Source organism: Prenolepis imparis, unplaced genomic scaffold, assembly GCF_030444845.1.
Source record: "Prenolepis imparis isolate NDT839.2.m4 unplaced genomic scaffold, iyPreImpa1.0 SCAF_15, whole genome shotgun sequence".
In the NCBI taxonomy this organism is placed as follows: domain Eukaryota; kingdom Metazoa; phylum Arthropoda; class Insecta; order Hymenoptera; family Formicidae; genus Prenolepis; species Prenolepis imparis.
In genome coordinates, this window is record NW_028141173.1 from 3,044,093 (window position 1) to 3,070,109 (window position 26,017).

Genomic DNA, 26,017 nt, shown 5'->3' on the forward strand with positions numbered 1-26,017 from the left:
CTATATGCTTCGAATAAAAAAATAATATACAAATAAACTTTTTAAAAATAATAAAAAATAAACTCTCTCTCTCACTCAATGAGTCTTTTAGCCTAGTGTTATTCATGCATTTTTATGTAATTTTATAATGTTAGCATTATTTGTGTATTTTACGTGCCCCATATTCCGTTGCACATGAACGTTATGGAAAATATCGAAACATCGTAAAATTTACATGAAAATTATATCAATTTTATTTGTAAGGCAAATGCACATCGCTGTACAATTTTACGAAGCGAACATGTTAACAGCCTTTGTAGCGAACCTGCGGTAGATCTTATGCTTTGGTAGACGCGACTAGGTACGCCTGTTCATGAATATTTTAGCAATCACATGGCGCAACATTTTTGCATTTGTTTACACTTTTGAAACTCATGACAAGCGCGATGTTGTTTTTTTTTAGCGATAAATAGCGCCATATTCGTAATTGTCAATTAACTGCAATTTCTCTCTTCCTTGAAATATATATATATATATATATTAAAGAAGTGAAGAATTGCAATATATATATAGACACGTTAGATTTGTTTATTTAAATGTTTATTTACATGTTAAATGAATATAATTCTAAATGTATATTTTGGCAAAAGGTATCTGTGCAATATAATCACAGCCATCGAGAATCACAGTTTATTTGTCATGATTTATTTATTTACGCGCCGGATTGGTGCTTTGTTTTATTTTATAGTCTACATAGTTAATCAAAGTTTTAATTTTCTAATATGGTTTATACATTTAATATGGTTTCAACATTCTATGGTTTATAAATATGATTTACACATTCTATATGGTTTACACATTCTATGGTTTACACATTCTATGGTAACGCGAGAAATAACAATCGAGAAATAAGATAGACAGCGGAGAGCAGTATTCTTTTCTTGAATTAAATGTGCGTTTCGTTGAAGCATTTATTATTGAGATTATATGCCGAATCCCAACATCATTCAGGATATGCGATACTGATATGCGGTTGTCTCGCTGTCCAAATCGCATGTATCGGCTATCATTCTCATTTGAGAAATCGGACGAATCATTTTGAATAACCCTGTATTGTCGCATTGGCCACAAGTTCTCCATTGACCCGTTCATTTATCGCGGCAAATAGGACGCGCAAATGGCTAAAAGTTCGGAATCGCGAGAAGGGCACAGCAGGCACATGTCGAGATATGGGTCTTCGAATCTCTCTGATCGACCGTGAGCGCTTGTTTCGAGGATCCTTTCACCAGCTCGACGTATCGGCGACGGCGCCGGGTGCTTCCCCGACTCGTCGCGGTAGTGGCACTTCCCTTCTCTCCCCTCGAACCATTCCTCACCCTTTCCCGGCCAAGTGCATTCAACAGGTATCTACACAACCGATGAGTTTGTGCTACGCTGGCCTGTACGCCTCTCACCTCTTGCTCCTCTTCGGGGGGATCTATCTGGCACACACACACCGGAATCCCACTACACTCCGCGTCTGCGTCAAGGACGCCTGCGTCGATAACATAGAGACTCGTTTCCAAGCTGAACGGTGCCTGGCTGCTTCAAGACCAGTTCGCCGTCGACCGTCGAAGGTTGCTAGTCTCCGCTCCGGCTATCACCTTCGACTCGTCGTCACTGATCGCGAAAAATCCGCCGGCTTTTCCGCTCGGATTCTCGGTGTGACGGGGAGAGAGTGTGCCAAGTGATCAGAATCATCGCGTTGATCAGCCTTGCTCGCGATCGGTGAGGTGTTCTTTCGTGCATCAGGCACAACAGCTGATTTCTAGTCTGGAGGAGAGACTACGACCATCAGCGGATGATGGTCAGCCGGGGTGCTTGAAATTCCCGTCGCTAGTAGAAATCGACCTCTCCTAGACATTACCTATCTTTTTATTACGACAGTGGGGAAATTTGTGTGTCGATTGGTGAGAGATAATACGATCGGCATATTAGCGGGACTGTCGTTCCGATCAATGATTGGCTGATTTTTCGTTTCTTTACTTCTTTAAAAGTCGCGAAGAGAGCGGGAGTAAGCGAGAAGTAGGTGTCAGGATCGAGGATCTTTCTTGTCGAGTCTTTTTTCTCGCATTCAGATGTGATCGAGGAGTCGAAAGAACCGATTTTCTTGTCATCTTTAAAAGTCGTTTTGTGTGCTCGAGAGATTTTCGGAGTTTGTGATCAAGATGCACAAGGCAGTTTTCAACGTGGCATACGACGATGCGGTAATGTCTTTTATTGAATATATTATTAAAGAATGACAGGTGTGAGAGATGTAGAGCTGATTACTCTCTCTCTCTCTCTCTCCTCTCGTTGCTCTATTACGTTCGTAATTCGATACGATAGATTGAAATTGGCTCGACAAAGCTCGACGAAATTTTGTAAATTGCTACGGTTCATTAGAATTCCCGTGACGATTGTAGGTACATAGTAGCGATAGTGTTTCGTACTACAATCGAAATAGCATATCCCTCTTCAACCGCGCTCTTAACCGTGAATTAAAACAGGGTGTCTACTTTCTGAAATAACCGAGAAAATCGAGAATGGTCAGGGATTTTTTTACCTTGAAAAATTCGAGATTTCTCATAGTAGTTTATTGAAATTTTATTCAGAAAATGCTTTCCAAAATTATGTTTTTCATAATTTTTCTCTTATTTAACACTTAAGAAACATATGTTTAACACATCTTTGCAATATTTAAATTTTTATTAAAATCTTATGTGTCTTATCAACAATCTCTTTTTAATATTGAGCTCTCATGTAAATTTCGTAGAAAATTGTTTAATTTTTTAATAATAATATTGAAATAAATTAGTTCTTCTTAAGACGTTTATAAAAAAAATTTTATTTTGTATTTTTATATTTACAATAAAGTTTCTTATTTTATCTGGAATTTAAACGAAAATATTTGAAAGATCAGGGTATTTTTTTTACAAGATTTGAGTAGACACGCCGTTAAATGACTTTTCACCAGCGCAGGTTTATCTCCCGCGTTTGGCGATACGCGACTCTTTATTTATTTATATCTCAACGATTTTAAACTCACGCGCGCGAATTCGCGCAAACATTTCGCGAGACGTGATCTCGAGCGAAATTTTGTTGCCACTCCCCTTCGCTTAACCCGTTTATCGACGAGCGAGCGAGCGAGCGCGCGCTCTGTATCTCGTATATAACTCGCATGTTACGAAGTTAAATTTACTCGTAGCGAATGTGAAGAGAGAGATGGAGAACGGTTATGCTAATATCGTTGAGTTTCAGTAGTATCCGACTATTTCTCCGACTATATGTACTTACATACTCGTAAATACTCTTACTCTTGTCGCGGAATGCGAACGCGCATCGAAAATATAATCCAGGTCGAAATTTCGCTTAAAAATTGCTGTGACGAGAGATTTAATTTAAGAACCTTATCACTGTTTTTTTCCTTTTTCACATTTCACAGACATTTTTCATTTCAGGCTTTATTACAGAGTTAACAAGAAAGGTTCACGCGCAGATGAGATATCTATTCGAATTCAATTGTTGTTAAAGCGATTTACTTAAAATTGTTTCCTAGAAACGGAGCGCTAGTCGTTTATCGCGGAAATGTATATTTGTTTGCTAAATGGAGATTTGTTTCTTTTTTTCCATGTAAATACACCTCATCATCATCTCGCGCTTCATTATCGAATAATTTAACAACGATACAAGATCCGAGAACAGTTTACACATTTAATATGGTTTAAACATTCTATGGTTTACAAATATGGTTTACACATTCTATGGTTTAGAAATATAAGTTCAATGGTAATTGCATTTAAAATATGCAAATTTTTCGTACATTTTTATGCAATTTTTAACGAAATATAAACGTGAAAATAAACGTTGGTTTGATTAAAAAGAAATATCAGCCGATAAATTTGTGTGCGTGTGGTGAAATTTACATTATGATTAAAAAAAGGGAAGAACATTTCAATCGGTTTTTCGATTCAAACTCGCACAAATGTCCCAATTGGCCCGGCCGAATATTTATCGTATAAACTTAATTTCGAAATAAAAATCTACAATTTTTCACATCTGCGGTTTACTCTTTTTATATTCAGGCTTTTATAATCGCTTACTGTACCATTTACGTGTAATTATTGACGCTTTGAATGATACTTCAACAATTTAATACTTGGGGGCAACGAAAGTGGAAACTATTTGCTCGAATCATTATTAATACAGCATCGATCACCAGCGATCGGTTAAATTCGCTTGTCGTGAGAATAGCTTTCGAAGCACATAATTTGCCTGACATGCCTGTATTAATCGACGATACACGCCACCATGATTTTCGGCGAAAATAATTTCGTTAGCCCGCGGGAAATCCTAACGCCTGTTTACAGCACAAGGTCCCTTCGGTATTACTTTTAAATCGTGATTGACGTTCGATTTAGGTCTTGGAAAATTTTAAAATTACGCTTATTGCATTTTAGTTTTTAATCGTTTAATATAAATCGTTTAGTATAAATTGTTTAATATCGATTATATTATTACTATTTCTCCGCCAATAAAGTATAGTAATAGTAACAATAGTAAATCGGATGCCTGGGGTTTCGAAGTTGGCCGGCCTTGCAACGAGGGAGAAGCGGAGGTGATTCCCGCCACCGCTGCGAGTCGAGCCCCGGCCCGAACAAATTGGCGTCAACGAAGGATAATTATTCGGATACATAAATAAAGCTCAAATTCATTTTTATAATCTACCTAGTTAACCAAAGTTTTGATTTTCTAATATGGTTTATACATTTAATATGGTTTAAACATTCTATGGTTTACAAATATGGTTTACACATTCTATGGTAACTCGAGAAACAACAATCAATAAATAAGATAGCGGAGAGTAGTATTCTTTTCTTGAATTAAACGTGCGCTTCGTTGAAGCATTTATCATTGAGATTATAGAGATCAGGATATCGTATAATAAATATACTGAGAACGATTTTTATTGAATTTTGCCGCCACACGCTGATCAAAAAATTCGGCGTGTACGCGAAATACAATTTTCAGGAAATGTGGAAAGGCGCAACGTCCGAACATCGTGCCGGTGATTTGAATAGCGCGGTTGTATAGGATGTTTTTCACCTTTCTTCTCCTCTTTTTTTACAAAACAGTTCGTCAATATCGAACGTACAAGCGCGCGTTTGTGAGTGGAATATATCTTCGTCAAAGTCGCGGCCAAAAAACCGAGTTCAAAGAGCAACGCGATGTCAGGACTTTCTGGACTTATACATTCTATGGTTTACAAATATGATTTACACATTTTATGGTTTACAAATATGGTTTATACGTTCTATGGTTTACAAATATTATAGGATCGCGGGTTACGGAGATTAATATTATGTTGATTGGAAATAATTGATAGGAGAGTTCTACTTTAGTTTCGTTTATTCACTCTAAATTTATATATATGTATCTCAACGCGAGAAAATCTTCGACGGGACTCTACCCGTGAGATAGCTTAGTTCTTTTCTCTTTCGCGGAATTCGGCCTCCTACTTTTCGGTTCCCCGAGCGACGAATATTTCGGTTATCGCCCTACGTGGCCCAATCAAAACATACATGACGAGAACGCAAGCACATCCGACAACCATATAATAATTTCTTAATTCCTACAATATGGTTTACACATTCCATGATTTACAAATATGATTTACACATTCTATGGTTTACACATTCTATGGTTTACAAATTGTTCAATATATTTTTAATCTAACTAATCGCACAACTCGTACAACATTGGTTTTTCATATTAATTATATGAATATTTATATATATACTATATATCAATAATCATATATCAATCATATGAAAAATCAATGTTATGCAATTTATCATATGGTCAATTTACCATGTGTATGTGCTTCGTTTTATTTTATAGTCTACATAATTAATTAAAGTTTTGATTTTCTAATATGGTCTACAGTTCCTATTCTATTGATTTATACAGAAAAAAAATTTCAGAAATCATTTAAAGTCGACATTTTAACTTGGAATGTCACAAAGTATCCAGCTATAATTAAGGTATCTTAACATAAGTTTCGTATTGTTAAGCTAGTACTGATTTCCACGTAACTTTCAAACGAGGGAAGATGACCGGAACTTCCTATACAACTTTGCTAAGACCTGTAGCTTAGTTGACCGCGTATAGCTTATTTGAGCTTCGTCCTACATATTACCTGTTTTCATCCGCGGTTGTTTCATAGAATGGCTGCACTTCGCCGGTAAAGACGATGTATCGGGAATCAGCTTTAGCGAAATGAAAGAAACAACTGCTTCGAAAAGTTGCAGAAACCCCTCGGGATGTTGCCCCGTTGGTTTAAGCTTTCTATAGCAACTTGTTACGGTTTACTGTTCGACCGATAAAGCGATACATTGCACAACACGCGCTGTAAAAAGTGTTACAGAAATAAGATACGAGCGATCCAAATAAAGGATTGAATCGGTCTATAAGAGTTCACACGTTTATTTTTCAATCAATATATTGCTTCATTATTGACAATTGAATGTCATCTTGTTAACGACAAACCCTCTAGTCTATATATCTAATATTATTCTATATAAATATAATATATTATTATATGTAATAATGTAATTTGTTATATATTATATATCTGTATAATATATATTAGATGATTAATATTTATATATATTAATATTAATAATTTAACAATATAATATACATATATATATGTATATTATAATAATATACATATGTATATAATAATATATTTATAAGCCGCAAGTCATACAATTGAGATATTTCTGATGGCAGAAATTTTGTTCCTTGTTTTTATAAATATTTTATAAACTCTGTTGTATTTTTATAATTTTATATTTCTAATTGTTTAAAACACGCGACACAAATGTATTTTTAAAGAAATTGTTATTAGCAGGTGCTTTCATACTGCAATATAATAAAACTCAATAGGAAATCATATATTTAGTAAGTAATCTTACTAGATTTAGTACATTATTAATCCATTTGTTATACTTATCTTCGTAAATTCAGATGTTCGTAAAATCGGAACATTGGTTAAAACAATTCGATTTAGCCAATATTAATATCGCATCCAAAAATCTTATTTGCGCGAATTAGTGTGTTGCAGTAATTAATAAAAGCACAACTTTCTCCGATAAATCGATATCTGTATACAATAATAATAATCGTATCAAATATCCGATACAACAACGTGCAGCTGGCTTTATTAAAGCTTTCGATATCTTGTTGTGATATTGCGCGAAAGATATATAATATATATATATATACACACAAGTGTAAAAGAGGAGATGTATATATGTACATGCGTACTATTAATTTCATCGCGCATCGATATTCCCTTTCGCCTTAGATTTCATTGGAATTTCGGATATTCATTTCGCATCTATCGCACGATTCTAAATGTTGACAGTATCGCGCGTCGTTTATTATTGGATCGATTAAATCGCGAACGCAGACATATTTTAGGAACGCGTTAAAGTAACCGCGATATTTATATGTTTGACGATTGTTAAACACACTACTTATCGTCGTACTAGTGTAAGATTTACCGCTTCCACGTAAATGCTTTCCACCTCACGTTCCTATCTCGCTCTTCGAGTCGTGCGTTACTAGATTTAGGTCAGGGGAATAGGAGAATAACTTCGATTACATGTATTATTCGCATACTTGCACACGCACATATGAAATAGTATATATAGGATAACTTGTACTGTGCAAATAGCGGAAAATTCGGCTACGAACCAGATTACCACAAACTGAAAACACCGATGAAAAAAAATCAGTATTTACTGTGCTCACTGAGTTTTATCTCAACGTTTTACGTTTTTTTTCCTTTTTTGTGGAAAAAGAGTATTGATTTTCACAGGTTATCTATAAAATATTTGATCATTCCTTCCCCGCGCTACACATACATATGACGTAGTTTACACATTTAATATGGTTTAAACATTCTATGGTTTATAAATATACAATCAACGAAGGATAATTATTTGGATACATAAATAAAGTTATTCATTTTTATAATCTACCTAGTTAACCGAAGTTTTGATTTTCTAATATGGTTTATACATTTAATATGGTTTAAACATTCTATGGTTTACAAATATGGTTTACACATTCTATGGTATTTTTCCTGAATATGTTCTAATTGAAAATAATATATATATATATATATATATATATATATATATCGGTTAAATAATTTCAAAAATTCACTTCATATTTTCGATGTGCCTCACTGTGAAACGTGAACTAATTAAAATAAGAACAGGTGTATCAACCTTTCCCTTCGTTTCTCCTCTCTTCTCCTTCACTGCTATTAAAATGATTCAATATTTTGACGAAAGATTACGAATAATTTATGATATTTCTCACGTGAAAAATAATTAATTCGATTTACGTTAATTCATTCCGATCACGAAGAAAACAGCTGATTGCTAACTCGATTAATAAGAAAATCTGCTTGATATTTTGCATAATCGATTTTGTTATACAATTTAATACTCACGACACGCGTTTGTGCACGAAATTTCACGAATTTAAATTTTTCAACATTTTTTAATTTTGTTACATTTCAGAATTAAAGTCAAATTAATATTCTTAATTCATTAAACAAATGTTTAAAAAATTTTATACATGCTATATGATAATTTCAAATTATTCTTTTATTCAATTTAAATCCAAATCAATACCCATTATAAATCGATTTACATTTAAATCATCAACTCGTAAAATTTTATAACATAAAAATATGTTATAAAAATTAAAATGTTTTAAATAAAATATATTATAATTCCTTAAACTCGATTAATATTTTAGAAAGTTATCAGCTGATTTCTGTCAAAAAATATTAATCGCAGATAAGGCATTATAACATATTATTTACAACATATTACTGTTTTACATTTCATAACATATTATTTTAAAATTTAATTAGCAAATTAACGCCTTATTAATATTTTTTGACAGGAATCAGCTGAATAAAGCGTTAATTTCCTAATTAATTTTTAAAATAAGAATGTTATAAAAATTAAAATAATGTTTTAAATAATATGTTATAATTTCTTAAACTTTGTTAATATTTTTGATAGTTATCAGCTGATTTCTGTCAAAAAATATTAATCGCAGATAACGCATTATGTGTTCTAGTATTTTTAATAAAATTTGACAAACTACAAAATTTAAACACTTTAATTACTAACAATAAATTAATTATAACAAAAGCATCAGACTCGCCATCTTGTAACTAGAATTGTTATTTATATTCTGGTTGGATTGGTAATTTAAATTATGATTGTTGTTACCATGTTAATGCACAAATAATGTTAATTGTCGTAACATGGTCGTAACTACGTATACGCGAATACATGCGTAATACGGGAGACAGTTTCCATTTACAAGGAAAGTTTATGATAATAAGGTTTTGCAGGGAAAGTTGATTCTGTTCCTGTTTGCAACTTGCTTCAACGTCGACGTTAGCGGATGTTGCAGTGTCAGATTTTGTAGTCAAATTTACGTAAGCTGCGTCTCGCATGTTCAACAGTATTTCTAAAAGCCCGCTGATACAAGTAGCTTTATGGATTTCTGTATTCATGCGAAGTCAAATTATTTTTTTTTCAACAAATGAAAATCTCGCATCTGATATAAAAATATGAATATAAAAAAATATATCTTTTTTCCTGTTTTTATGCCGCTTCGCGATAAATAAATGAACGATAAGTAAGGAAAATAGAGAAGAGAGTGGAAACGATTATTTTATATTGTGTTATTATTTGGTTTCGCAAGAAATTCGGGTTTCAGAAACGTGATCTTGCCGAGATTAGCGTTCGCTCTTTGTTCGTCAGCGAATTCACGTACCAACACCTTCCTTAAGGTATAAGTTCGCTCGGAACAAAAGGAAAACCCTCCTTGTTTTAGTAGCAACTACAGGTCACTTAGCCTACTAAGCGAGTTTATGCATACGAGTCTTGCACGTCTCGCTAGAATGGCTTTCAACGATGCAATTTGCAAGAGAAATTGCTGAAGGCTACGAAAATCGGTATACGTCTTAAGATTTTAATAGCTATTCGAATAATGCGAAAATTAAAAAAAAAACATTAAATTTTATTTTAGTAGAACGATAAAATAACATGCATTAAAGGTAATAATTAATCTATTTAAGAAATTAATTATTAATGTTTTTTAAGTTTATTGCAAATAGCGTAATATATGCAATATATAATTTCGAAAAAGATTGTAATATTACTAAAATATATTCAACACAAAAAATGCTGTTTTTAAAATTTGTCGATAATTAAACAGATACTTTAGTCCTGCAAAAAATTACTTAAACCTGTTTCTACCAACATCGGTTAACTTTAAAACTTCTGGTTAAACTATCTTTGTCTCTTTTTAAAAACGTAGCTGAAGAAAGACAGATATAGTTTAATCGTAGGTTAAAGTTAACCGACGTTGGTAGAAACAGGCCATAGTGACAAAGAAATATTATATTGAGTAAAAAAAATTTTTAAATGTATATAAAAATTCGCATATTTTGATATTATAATAAAATGAGATACTTTGATTTGATGAAATATTTTTATAATGTATATTATTCAATTTGAATTGAAAATTGAACGCGAATGCGTTTGAAACGTAAATATCATATTTGAAAGATAAATGAATTTAATAGTGAATTTTCGCTTGTCTGTTTCACTTGTCATTGAAAATTAAAGGGATAATTTTCTCAGGAAATGCCAATTATTCTGTGAAATTTATTCGATAAATTAAATTCATCATGTATTTCCGCTGAGATTTTCCACGTAATATATTTTTATTTAAATAGCACGAACAATTTGAATGTTTTTGACATATTCTTATAAATATTTGATAAATAGAGATAAAAGAACGAGAATTGTAAAAATATTACAATGAGATTTTATCGGATTTTATAAAATAAATTATATAATTTTTTTAAATTTAATTATATTGATATCGTAATAAGTTTTTAATCGCAAATAAGGCATTATAACATATTATTTACAACATATTACTAACTTTTATAACCTAATATTATTTTAAAATTTAATTAGCAAATTAACGCTTTATTAATATTTTTTGACAGAAATCAGCTGATTAAAACGTTAATTTGTTAATTAAATTTTAAAATAATAATATGTAATAAAAATTATATATAAAATGTTTTAAATAAAATGTTATAGTACTTTAAACTCGATTAATATCTTTTGACAGTTATCAGCTGATTTCTGTCAAAAAATATCTGTCTTTTTTCCCACATCTCTCTTCACCTCTCTTCTAATGTTTTATCGCGTGACTTTTTCTTTTGTTAAGGAAATATATTTATACATCTTTTAAATTAATATATACAAACTTTCATTTTTTTTATATATTAATCCAGTTTTTATTTTTGGTTCGAAATTGCGCGAGATTTCTCGAGATCTTTCTCACTGCTAAGTTCAAATTTTTTTTATACTGACTTTCATTTCGTTCGCGCTTTGCACGTTTCCGTCGTCTGCTTTACAGCAAACACTGTCTGAGGTAGTAAATCTATCAGTCAGTCTTCTTTATCGATCTATCGTCCCAGATAGAATCCGAAGTGCTACTCTCAATTTATCCTTTTCTCACGGAACTCCTTTTCTCTGATCTGGCTGTGTTTCACTGTGTATCACGGATTCTAATTCACTTTTTTCAATTGTCAAACTTCGATCACCCGACTTACTTGCTCAGTCTTTCACACGATTCGATCGTTTGCCATTAGTTCTCTTTTTTTAATCTTTTCCTTTTGTCCTAGAAGAAAAGTAATTTAAACCTTCGTCACGTGGCATTTCTATTAAACAGCTCATGTATTCGTATATGGGTTGTTTATAATATATATTAATAATATATTATATGAAATAATAATATATTACATATAATAATCATATTATTATATATAGAGTAATTTGCTACTTGGTCTTAGAAAAACACTTTATCGTAAGTATAGGATAAATATTTATTGTAGAACAAATTAATTTTTCTCTTTTGTGTTTTTATTATATTACGAAATGTTCGCTAATTCTGCATATAATCGCTGCAATTTATTATTTGTTCATACCTTTGAGGCAAGTATTAATCTACAAATTCTACAGCATAATGCTGTTGAAATTGGCTGGTCGGAGACAAGATAAATAAAGTCCCGTTTAAAAGACGAGAAATAATGAGGCGGAGCCCTCGGCGAGGGTTGGGAGAGAGCTCGAATGACAGAAGAGGAGACAAAAAGTAAAGATGGCCTCGATCATAATTAATTGCTCGCTAGTGCGGCGTAAAACGGGGTGATTATCACGATGTCTGGTCCCCTCCCACTCCTGTATCTTTCGGTCGGGTACTTTAATTCTTCTTCCTCTCTTTGTGCCACCGCGTCACCGGTTGCCGGAAACCGGTGTACCGAGCTGTTTATCACCGGGTCACAAATTAGGTTTCCCGGGTTTGCACGGGACGTGGAAATGACTGTCGAAGTAATTCGGACCCACCCGAGACTACGTCGTAGTAGAAATAGAGCGGGGCAATAAGAGAAGGGAGAAGAGACGAGCCTTCCTTCGTTTGAAAGCACCGTCCAAAGGATTCGAAAGAGAAAATTGTCTCCTCCTTTTTGCCTCGTTTCTGGACGATGTCATGTACCGCGAAGGAAGATCTTTATAAAGCTGCAAATGTTGGTCGAGGAATGGAATTGGGCGAACGATTTATGTCGGAATAGCCTTCATATCGTACGTCAATCGTACGATATTTTTATATGAAGTATAGCTTCAATCTTTTTTACGCGGTTCTTATTTCTCTACTAGCAGAAATAAAATGACACCAGAATAGAATTTATGTTAATTGACCTTAGCATAAGTATTAACAGAAATTTGCACAGGTCTTGTTAGGAATATTATTGCTATATTGAATTACATTTCATTAATGCTTATATTTATATATATTTAGAAAAATTAATTTAAAATTTATTTGACATTTATTCTGCTATTCTACAGAAATGGATAAAATCTTTTAATATAGAGAAATCAAGCTATAATAAATTTAATTTAATTATAAAAAAAAGTAAATCAGAAAACCAAAAGTGAAATGATAATTACTGCAGCTTTGCGAAGAGAGTAGTTAATTCCACGTGGTTGATTCGCCGTCCAGATTCGATTAATTTCACGTGACAGTGACTTCAGAAACAGTTCTCGCGTCTATTGTCATTTCCAAAGCACCAAATTTAATTCACGAAATTATCTTATCTACTGCCTAAGGAATTGGTTGAATATCAAAATTAGATCTCAGTTGAAGCAATATTTGCTGAATAATTAACGATTGAAAGTTCTCCTCTCGGCAAATGTTCATCAAAACAATGAGATTCATATTATAATACCATATTTATTCTGATTTTTATTTTAATTTATTTTACTTAAAGGCGCTTCTCTTACATTATTGTTGTGATTGCATATCATTTTTTATTCATATTTATTAATTTATTTAAAAAAAGTCTATAAGTATATATTTTAATTTATAAGTATATATTGGTATTAAATCGAATTCTTTATTTTTAATTTTACTATATTTTTCTTATCATTTATTATAATATATCTGTGTTCTAAAAAGTTTCAATGATTTCATTAGCAGAAAATGTGTATAGAATTGATAATGATAGAAGTGTGTGCATAATATTTCTTTGAAACATTAAATAAAAAGAAAATAGATCGAAAAGGAACTCTGATAAATATAAATACAAAATCAGATATTATTTCTAGAGAATTTATAAAGAATTATTTATAGAAGAATTTCAAAATAATTTTGTCGCATCTGGCATCTGTGCCTGGCTCTTATAGCCTAGCTCTTTTTACACCTGATTTTGTATTAAATAAAAAATGCAAAGCAATATATATTTATTGCGATAGTCGTCGCAATGTGCGCGTATTCTCTCTGTGCTCCCTCTCTCTATTTCTCCCTTCTCGTATTTTATTCGAATGTCTCATTAAAGTCGCGGGCGGGAGAGATGCAATCATCCCGATCGGTCGCCACGGAACGCTTCCGGGCGTTCTAGCTCTCGCGAGCTTCTACAACCGATACCGTGGCGCGGTTACGATGCGGTGAACCAATTCGTCGGGAAGATCCATATTCGAGGGAAGAGAGCCGCACCTGCCGCGCTCGTCTCTTCGTCTCAGATGCATTGAATAGAATTCGCGGAGATGGTTTTGCATTTGTGCGCGTCGCAATCCACCCTTTCCTCTCTTCCGCCACCCCTCTTCGCGCCCCTCGCGAAGCCGTGAAACGTCCTCGAACGTCGTCGAGAATGAGGATATCGGCTTTCCTCGCATTCACTACGTATATACATATTTTCTTGAAATCAACCCTTGACAATGCTTGACCGAGATTAATAAGAGAGGATCACTCGGTTGCTGGATAAAAATTTTATTTTGAGTTGAGACATATGCGAAATTAAAACATTATTAACAAAATTTTGTTATTATAATTTTTATAATCCTGTATTTATAATGATTTATAGTACATAATTTCTAGTTTTATGAATTAATTATATAACTAGCCATCTTTTATATTTAAAATTTTGTTTAGAATCGACTTTCTCTTAAAACACGTAGAGAAAAATTAAACTTTTTTGCATTATAGACAATTGTGAAGGGGAATTAAGCTTTAAAGAGTTTGATTTAATTTTAAATAATATTTTTTCTCGAGAACATTATTTTTATATAAAAATATTTAATGGAAAGAGAATGCAAAGCTTATATTGCAATAAATAATAATTTTTCTTGGCATGTGTTTTGTGTTTGGAATAGAATGAGAGTAGATACAAAGATACCTGAAAATATATTGCTCTTTTTTAAATTTTGAGAGACAAAAGCACTTTTCTATAAAATACATTAAATATTATTCTCTAATAATGCGCGAGTAATAATCAAGTATATTAATCAAGAGTAATATATTTCTCAACTTTCTCCATTTAAGATAAATCAAAATCAATACTAAACTGGTTCTAAAAATATTAATAATTATTTACGCACATTACAAACACACACGCACACACATCTGTACTATGTAATGAAACTTTGACAGCGGTGCAAGCCGCATACCGAGATGTTCCTCGGAGAAAAGGCTCCTAGGAGGGTATTTGTCTACCTGCGTCTGACGCCGAGGTAAATTGAGATATCGATTTGCAATTTGGCACGTGGTTCCGATCGCCGGGGAATACCGCCCGCGGCCGACCGTGCAACCAATCGCGACTGATTGGTTACTGATCTCCCGATCCGGCGACGTGTAGCAGGGCGATTTCTTTGCTGATTCATCTTATCTTTTAGTTCGCGTCCTTCGGTTCCCTTGTTCCGTCCGCGGGGATACATGTGTGTCTTATCACGTTCAAGGTTCTTCAATGATCGCAATTAACCTCCTAACATGTGTATGGTTCTCCTTAAACAAGGAGCGAACTAATAATAGGCTAGCGGACAATATGTAATTGCGCTTACAGAACTTTTTGTAGCTAATATATATACATACAAAATATGTAAAATTATTTTCCAGATAAGTCAAGTTCGAGTATCATTGAATTTTATATATGTTATCTGAAAAATGGAATATATATAGAAGATAATTATATATAAAATTCTTTCTCTCGCTCTCTCTTTCTTTAGAGGGGAAAGGCGGAAATTAATTAAATCTATGTCGGGCGCTAACGAAGAATACGACGAGATGTATCGCCGCGACCGGTAAGAACTCGTGACGTACGTTCCTCTAATTATTGCGTTTTGGTGGAACGAGCCTCGCGTGATGAACGAGCAATTCTCGTCCGGCGCCTCCGCGTTTCTGTTTTTTGCTATTAATTGCGCGGCTACGTCGACGACAGATATAAATCAGGCCTTAATCACTGCCGGAGAATCGCGAGTTACCGTGCGCTTTTATGGCGGCGACGACATGATGTACGTGATTACGTAAACGTCCTGATTTTTTTTCTCTCACTCTTTTCCTTTTTTAATAATAATTGCTGGTCGCACACTGCCGGTGCTATCAATTTCGCGGTAGCCAGCTGCCCGCGAAGATCACGGCTGTCGTATTTCCAGACTTTACAAGACTTTTTTGCGGCAGCGCATTAGCGCGACATTATCTGTACTTGCGTTGGATTAAAGCTCATCGATCTTCGAATTTTGTCCCACTTTTTGTAGCGTTTACGCGGTCATCATAATCATATTTTATACGATAATATATCTTCCCGTATATTATTTGTGTGTCAGCAATCTCCGGTATATCTTTTCTTCTTTTTCTTCTTCTTCTTCTTCCTCCTCTTTGTTGGTAGGCAATGCCTGTTTCTCTTTAGTGTGTAGCCTCATTGGGGACTCAATAGATGAAGATGCCCAGCTTTCGGCCCACCTCTTTGGCGGCCTCCCTGGTAGCCTTCTGCCCTCGGGGATTCCATCTCGTGCAATTTTTGGTAGACGACCTTGTTCCATGCGGTCGATGTGTGCATTCCACTCCTTCCGCCTTGTCTTGCAGAATTTTATCATTTCCTGAACGTTGCATTTGTTCCTAATCTCTCAATTAGTTATTCTGTCGTGAAGAGTTTTGCCTGCGATCGCTCAGCGCTCTCATCTCGGTTGTTCTGAGTTTTTGTTTTGTTTTGCTTGTCTCGGCTCTTGTTTCACTTGCATAGGTCAATATTGGTCTTACGACACTTTTGTAAATTCTAGTTTTGATGGTTACAGTAATTATCCTTTCGTTTGTGTACGATATATTTTTAATATTTGCTTGAAGTTTTTGGTGGATAAGTATGCCCACGCCCTCCTTTGCTCGGTCTTCCTTATTTTTCCCACTGTATGCGAGAATGTAGTTGCCATAATAGTAATATATCATTATTATCATCATTTACACACACACACACACACACACACATATATATATATATATACACATCCGAGGGTGTGTTTCGTTTCCGGTTAGAAGCTCTCGCGACGTACGTATCACTCATGTTGAAAGCGCGATATAAGAGTGTAAGCGCGAAAGTAACACTCTTCCTGCCGGGACCTCTTTTTAATGGAGTCTAACCAATTCCGCTAAGACGTCTGTAAACGCAGATGGTGCCCACATAGGGACGAAATTGGTTTAATATTCTTATAGCGTGTGCTGAGAGAGAAGCGCCTTTATATACACATATGTATTTATATATATCATATCATGAAAAGTAAATGAAAAGCAGAATGTAACTTTGCTTCCCGTATTTACTTTTTCATTTCAAAGACACACATCTCTTTAACGTGTTCATAAGAAGACAGTAAAAAAATACTAGGAAATTTTATTATATTAATATAATGTAATAATTTTAAACAATCAAATAATTTTTATAATGCAAGTCATCGTTGGAACTCTAATCTGTTCAAAATTATTAAAAGAGTAACTGTGCAAATACAATAATTTATTGGGTCTAGTGTGCGAAGATCTTTGTCAAAGATTATAAAAAAAAAGATATATTATTATTACGCGTTATTATAGTTTCATCAAACAAAAGATTGTAATAACACATTCATATTTCTCAGAAATAAGTGATATAAGTATATTTTAAATGCAATTGAGTATATAACTTCACACATATATACACACATTTATTGCATGACCAAGTTATAATATTAATCCTTTTAATTAAGTATGAAGAATATCTCTTAATGAGTAAATCTTACATGCAGTAGGATTAGATTATTCGTTATTAAAGTAAAAACGTGAGATATGCTCCACGACACACAGTGAGTGGAAAACACCGGAAAACATGCAAGCATTTACGTAGGTGGATTAATTAAAATAGAGTTATGATATACGCAACGCTCTCCTTAAAACAACCGCTTTTGGAGGAGCTACTTCTCCTAAATCTTGATGAATGCTAATATGCAGCATCCAACTTTGCACGCATATGTATCCTATCATCACAAGACGAAAAGTATGTCTTAAATCTTTCAGATCTGCAGTCGTCGCAAAAAATGTATATCTTTATTTTTTTTTATTTTTTAAATTTATATATGTATCTTTTTTGCAAAAATATAAAATATCTTAATTTATGAACATATTTTGGACTGTAATTTAAATCGTGCTACACATTTTACTTAAAATATATTAATAAATAGAGAAAAGATGAATGTGTCAATCTATTATGCTGCAATCTTATTAATTCTATTATTTTTTCATTCTATTATTAAATTCTAAGATTTGCATTTTGTTTCAATATATAGTTATCGTCGCTCCCATAATGATTCTTACAATATGCTTGATCGTGTACTCATTATCCGTGGCTCTCGATATTAAGGCATAATTTATCTTGGTCCTGTCTAGAGTTGGGCGCAATTAATCCGCGGCTAGCCGAGAACCCTAGAATGACCCTTTGTGTTCTCCAGTAATTAAAGCGCCATCGGCTTTATTATAGTAATGTGTGGCGCAATTAAGTCACGCGGTACCGGAGCGCGATGATTCGTCGGGACACAATAGCGATGTGACCCGATTTCGCGAAAATGTTCCTCTCGAAAATGTTCCTCTCGAAAATATGGTGGACCAAGAGTAGAATAAGAGGGGAAATGTGTGTGTGTCGCACTTTGCCATACGGGATTACGTTACGTGCGCTCGGCTTAGTTGGCTATTTATTATATAAAAAATGTAGCACGTATCACATACCAAGCATGTGTGCGAACATGTATACAAGCTCAAGTTTTTTTTATATAACCATATATACAGAGTATATATATATATATATATATATATCTTTTCTTGAATCGATTCGCGCTTTATTATTTATGTCATTTATGATATATGAAAGTATGTAATATTACTATATGCTTTTGTTTCGAATATCGATATTATTCAATCACGTGCGACGTACACATTCTATGGTTTACAAATATGGTTTACACATTCTACGGTTTACAAATATGGTTTCTTCTTGAACTTTGATCGTGATATATAGCGAATATTGCATTACTTTGGTATATCAACATAAGAATAAGTCAGTAAAGTCTCTGTGGTCATAAAGATATATCTTGGTGCGAAAAAGGGTCGACAGTTTTAGGTGACTGCGAATAAAGACATCGATGGCATCGGTTTATTTTAATCCAGCAAAGTGCTCCGTGCACTCGACGAGGAAAGACCGGATACGGATCCAAAGTTCTGTCTCGAGAACACAAACGGTTCCGAATGGCACATTCCATTGATAAACTGCGCAACAATCCCACGACCTAATCTCACGTACACCCCCTAATGCCCGCGATTAATTAAGATTAAGTTAGGATGCAATTGTGCATTGAGATGCCATAATGGCAGATCACGCGAATGCATTTGGCTTGAATTATTGTATGAATAAATCGTATGTGGGATAATTATCAATTGATAATTATCATTGTAGCACATTTACTTGTTATCTAGTTGTTGGGTAATAGGAATGGAATTATAGATACATAAGTAATTAAGAGTTTTTTGACGTAAGATTTTTTTGATTAGATTCGAAATGAGCTGCTTTCATTACAGTTGTATCGCTGCTTCATTGTATAATCAATTTTTTTTTTCAACTCGGAACGTTGAAATATTCCAAGACACATTTTCGGTCTGGCATTGCGACGGTTTAAACGAGCAATCACAAACCTTTCAACACGCGTACATGGTATATTCGCGTCGGGACGGGTGTATTTTAATAGGCTCCGCGCGGTTATAAAGTCTCTCTTTATCGGCCCGTCGGGGTCGCGCTCTTCGAAATTCGCTGTTTTTTTGGACATTTTATTTTTGTCCAACTCGACAGCGAAACGACCGAATTTTCTGTCTGCATGCGCGTTCGTTGTTCGTTGTTCTTTCGGAAATTACAAACTCATTGGTCTCTCTCAGTTCGAGTTGATGGTGACGATTCGACGTAGCTCCACTGCAATAATAACGAAATTTGAATATTGTGTATGTGTGTGTCGCAGCAACGCTTCGCAGTCGTTATTTCTTTAGAATTGCATGAAGTTACGTGACCTTAATCCGTTGAAATTCCGATTTGCGCGAGAAGAATAGATGGCACGATTCTCGTTTGACAGAAAGTCGCTATATATTTTGTTGCGAACGTCAAAAATACTGATCTGTAGAGAATATCACTACAGTATATTAAAACAGGATTTTTAGTGTATTTTTGACGTTCACAACAATTTATTTAATTTTCTGTAGTTTTAAACATTCTATGGTTTATAAATAATGGTTTACACATTCTATGGTTTACACATTCTATGGTTTACAAATTGTTCAATATTTTTTTTAATCTAATACTCGCACAACATTGATTTTTCATATTAATGCTTATATGAATATTTATATATAAACATATGATAAATGATAAATTGCACAACATTGATTTTTCATATTAATGATTATATGATCTGCACAATTAATGCAATTTATCGATTATAAGCAACTCGTGCGTTTGTCGAATATAAACAAGTTTGTACGATTTGCCGCAAGATATTTCTACGTATTGACTGCGATATAATATAATATAAAGAAGTAATATAAAGAAAAATTTATTTTACTGATATTGCGAGTACAATATACTGTGGTCAATATTTTTTTAAAGAAAAAAATTATGTTAATTATATTCTCCTTACATTATATTCTTATTATACTCCTATTATTATACTTCTAAAAAATTATGTTAATTTATACTTTTTATAACATTTGTTTCAATATTATGAATCTTGTATTCTATGCATACATATGTAAAAAAATTTCGACCAAAAGTTCTTGCACACGCGAAATTAAGATCCATCCGAATCTGTAAAATCTATAAAAAATAAGCAGGAAAAAATACATACACATCTTGTAACGCATAAAAAACAATTCTATAGTAGCTTATTTAAATTTTGCCAAGATCCCCATCACAATGAAATTTGTTCATCATTTATTCAGACGTGCCGATCTCGCGATCAGAACAACAACTTTCATCTCGGCTTGATGGGATTCGCTGGTCGAATTTGAATTTTAAGGGCACTTGTAGTCGTAAACTCAGGACTTGGCAATGTGTGTGTGTTTAGTACGTTCTATACGTTGTGTATGTGTATGCTCGTATTTCTTTTCAGTTGTACTTCCCGTAGGGAAGAAAACGCACACGTGCCGCACATCCCACGAACCGCTCGGAAATTCTAGCTATCTATCAGACGTTTCGGAACCGCCGATAAAACGGCGCGCAGAGTGGCGAATAAATTTGCGTTTCGCCAAAGGTACACTTTGCCTTAATCCACGATTCATATTAAGCTCATTTCACATGCTTGACCCCTTTTTGAAAACAATATGCACCTCCGACAACCTCTGTCGCACAAATTACGAGGGATGAAATATAAATCGCTTTAGGCGGAACCACTTGCTGAGCAACAGCTCAGCACTCTAGCGCTCATTCGTAGCATCGAAAGCCGTTTGCATAACGTCATTATCTTCCATTAAATTCATCGCTCTCTCCGGGATCATATATGGAGATCGACCGTGTGTCCTTTTTCTTTTCAATTATTAGGAATTATTCACTCTCGCCCAGCAAGTTGTAACAATATACGACGCTCGGCGGAGAGAAAGAGAGAATCGAGAAACAAAAGTAAATTTTCAATTTCCCGATGTTAATGAGCAAACTTTTATTAACGGCGGGCAAAGTGGATGGAAGAACGAAACTGTGAAGTGTTATTACTGTTCAACTAATTATTGCGCATTGCTCGTTTTCTCATTTTCCGCGTTATAATAATTATCGATCAGGCGACAATCAGGCTATTGATTATTCGCGATTGTTCTCATTCACGGAAAATTTGCTCCGTCAAAAAATTCGGAATATAACCCTTCGCATTTAAAATGTAGAATTGAACTAAAGGAAAACCGAAATCTTTCTACAGTAGCTAAATAAAATATACAGAATTTTTCTTATTTGTTCAAATTATTTATTTTTGATAAATAAATTAATCTTTATTATTTTTCTAATTGTTTAATTCGAAAAAGATGTAACCACTTGTGGTCTCTATATCGTATTGAAATCTAAAGGTATCATTAAGTCTCAGAAGTTCACAGTTGATGCATAATCATTATTTTAAAGATATTTCGCGCGAATCGGAATGGAAGAAAGATTTACAAATTTTTCGTGCAATCCGACTTGCAAAACAAGCGGACGCAGGTGCAATTTTTTTCGTATATAGCCGCGAATTATTATTCCCGCGTGTACGTCCCATGTCAGTCTTTCGGTAATTCCATCGTCCAGTTGCGTCGACTATTCTGTATATCCGCATGTTGCTGCCTATGCAGCTGTGCACCTCCATTTAATAGTCCAGTGCTAGGACGCAAAATTGTCGCTGCGCCAGCAGGAATTTTGATTTGTCGTGATTCTCGGCCGTCGGCCGTATATTTCGTTGTCTGCCTGTCTTTCGAACAAAATTTCTTGGACTCGCGAATGTCGATGGGTTTATTCGACGCGTGTGAAGCCATGCTTCATTCTCTCCCTCCCTTCTACCCCCAGCTCGAGTCTCCCCGCGGGATCGGGAAAACGACCGACCGACTTGATTTTTCTGTCATCGTAAATCACAATGGAGGTTGGACATTGTTTCAATACTCGCACAACTGATTCGCACATTTTTCATATGATATATATATAATTATTTATCATATGTATGTGCTTTGTTTCATTTTTATAATCTACATAGTTAAAGTTTTGATTTTCTAATATGGTTTAAACATTCTACGGTTTATAAATATGGTTTACACATTTTATGGTTTTGAAATATTATAAGCTTGCAATAAAACTGCTGCTACTCTGTGCCAATCAAACAGAAGTCTCGGTAAAAATGAGAAGTTGCAGCAATTACGTCATTCAAACTAATGTACCTTCTAATATGCAAAATAGTTTCTTATTTATCATGCATATTTTTTTCATCTTTTATGAATTTAAAGTTATGATTAAAATTACTGCATCTAAGTTTCTAAAATGTAATTCTATTGAAATTTCACTTGATTTTAATGAATAATATGGCTTCATCACAATCCTAATCGCGGTCTTTGGTTTCAAATATGGTTTACACATTCTATGGTTTACAAATATGATTTACACATTCTATGGTTTTCAAATATGGTTTACATATTCTGTGATTTACAAATATGGTTTATTGCAAAATAAATATCGTATTATATATTCATACATGTTTATGCATAACACGTGACAATATATCCTTTCTTTCAAACCGAAATATATACGAAATATACGAATCATATATCAAGAACAATCTCAAAAATATGAATCAGTAAGTTTACATTTTCTTCCTCAAGATTGCATTTTTATTTTCAATCACGGGCAAAATCGGGACAATTGCCAACAAATCGCCATAACTTACAATTTTGAGTGTTGACATAAAGTTCGCGAGTTGCTGCTTCATTTCTTTCTTGAGCGTGCATATTTCACCTCTTTCATACCCGATAAACTACCATTGTGTATGCACATAAACAATAATATCAATATTTTAATATTAATGTTTTCTGTTGTTTAACACAAATGTAATTTTTATTAATAAAAATATCGCAAGTTGAATTTGTTTATTAATAAGCAAGTTAGAATATTAACATTTTATTACTTATAATTTTTTAAATGTTCTATTTCGAAAATAATGAATTTTTGATTTGTAATGATCTCTCTTTTTCTATGATACTCAATAGTTGGAAAATGACAGAATTGATATTCAAATTCGATATAGACATTTTTTACATTTGCATCTCACAACGTGAAAAAAAAGTTTACATATATCAGAAAAGAGATGCATTTCACAATATTACTGTTCTGCAAATGTTTCCAATAAATGTATTTATTTTTGTCTTTCTTCTTTTTTGTTCGGCGCACTTTGTTACGGAGGGAAGGGGGGGGGAGAGAAGAAAGAACAAAATAGACGTGAGCAGACTCGTAATGAACTCGTATAGAACGGAAAGTGTTTTCTTCTTTGAAGCGCGACGTGTTTCGCAAAGACAAGAGATGAAAGTTCGATTCGTTAACTTTCACGTACAACCAAAATAGACGGACATAGCTATGCAAGCAACGAAAATTCAGCCGACGAAATGGCAAATGCGTTTGGCGGTCTTTGGTTTCAAATATGGTTTACACATTCTATGGTTTACAAATATGATTTACACATTCTATGGTTTTCAAATATGGTTTACATATTCTATGGTTTACAAATATGGTTTACACATTCTATGGTTTATAAATTATATCTAATTAGAATCTAGCTAATTAAAATAAATGACATATAATGCATATGATGTATAATATAATACATATTATTATCAAAAATTAAAATTAAAATTAAAAAACAATAAAATAAATGCATAATTTACAATTTTTATATTAATAAATGTTTTAATGTCGTTTTCCAGCTTTATAATAAATGTTGTAAAAAAGAATGTATATATTTCATGTACTATAAAATTTTTTCCGTGCATCCAGCATCTCATACATATTTTTGAAATTTATTCTTCAATTTATATTCTTGTTTAAAGAGTGAGAGAGATCGATATATTGCGACAAAATTTTCAAAGATTTTCCGTATTTTCTCGCGATTAAAAATTTGTTTAAACATCATAAAAGTACCGAATTTTTGCAAGTTCGCGTTCGTGAAATTACATCTTCGCAAAAAGGCACTTAATATTTTCTTTAATTTTTGTAATTACGCCTATATCAGAGTTATACAATTATGATTATGTAATTGCATATTGATTATGCGTAATTATTTGCGATCGACTAACTGTATTCGTATTCTGTGGTCACGCGGGAAGGTAAATCTCACAGTTTGCGGCTTTCGGAAGCTGTATAAACATAGAATATCGCGAGATTCTCTATGCGTGGCAATATGTAGATTTGATAGTCAATTAGTTCGGATAGTTACAGCGATGTTAACCCCCTTGTCCCTACATTACACTTGAAATTTAATTATTATGTCCAAATTTTGAGAGAAATCGTCAAAAAAAATCTTTTTTATATCTTTAATATCTCGGTATATTTTATAAGATCCTATTGAAATTTCGCAAAGTCCACTTGATATTTTAAGTGAATAATATAGCTTTATTGCATTATTACATTTTATATATATATATAGAAGCTTAACTTGCACAAAAGAATAAGCTTTTATTCTCAGTCATTAAAAATTTTCAACAAAATTGCTGCTTCAAAATTAATCTACGAATAAAAATTGATACATAAAAGATGAAATAAAATAAACATGATAATGTTTAATATGTCCCACGAATACAAAAATTATATTGTAATTTTTACTATAAGATTTTCTTCGTATGTGCTAAATTAATCAGAATATTCTATTGTGTATTAATGTAAAAAATCATTACTATACAAAAATAGAATTTTTATTCGTTACGAGATTCGCGATGTAATTCGCGAAATATTTTCGATGAAAATATTTCGTCTCGATATATAACAATTAACAATATGTTAATGATCAATAGAACTGATTCATAGAAATTATTAAAAGCGATATTGATCATCAATAAAACATCTTTTCTGTTTGTTCTCTCTTGTCGTTCTGTAATAATTCATAAACAGTCCAGCTGTTCCCCTGCTGGGAACCAATAGCAAAATGTATCATTTGCGGTAAGTCTATTATATGTGGTCAATAACTTACCACCAACAGATGACCTATTAATAGATTATTGCTCTTTTAATTATGTATTAGCTCGTATACATACGTATCGTTAAAACGTCACAAATAAACAGAGAGAAATTACTACTCGGTAATTGCCCGCAGTTAAACGATTAAAATTGCTTCGTTCAACTACAAGAAAAATGCCGCTTATGTGTGTCATAAATCAAAATAATGACTGCGCAGAAATATTAAATTAATATAGCCCAAGGAAAATTTATTTTTAAACAATATTTTTTATAAATTGAAATTATATTCAAAAAATAAACTAAACTGCACATACTATTAGAAATATAACTAAAAATATTAGAATAAAAATAAAA

General features: G+C 33.2%; 1 protein-coding gene across 7 annotated transcripts in view; it reads left to right on the forward strand.

Moving 5' to 3' along the window:
- The window catches only part of LOC145946157 (venom dipeptidyl peptidase 4), a 366,319-nt gene that overhangs the window by 49,761 nt on the left and 290,541 nt on the right, over positions 1-26,017 (forward strand). For 3 of the 7 annotated variants that reach the window (XM_083055642.1, XM_083055643.1, XM_083055645.1), the window contains exon 1: positions 1,590-2,225. The exons of the other annotated variants lie outside the window; for them this stretch is intronic. Coding sequence is in view for 1 of the 3 variants with exons in the window: in XM_083055645.1 (XP_082911771.1) it covers positions 2,187-2,225 (39 nt within the window). In the remaining 2 variants the exon portion in view is untranslated. Of the gene's footprint in view, positions 1-1,589; positions 2,226-26,017 lie in introns of those variants that run through there. 7 annotated transcript variants of the gene reach the window in all.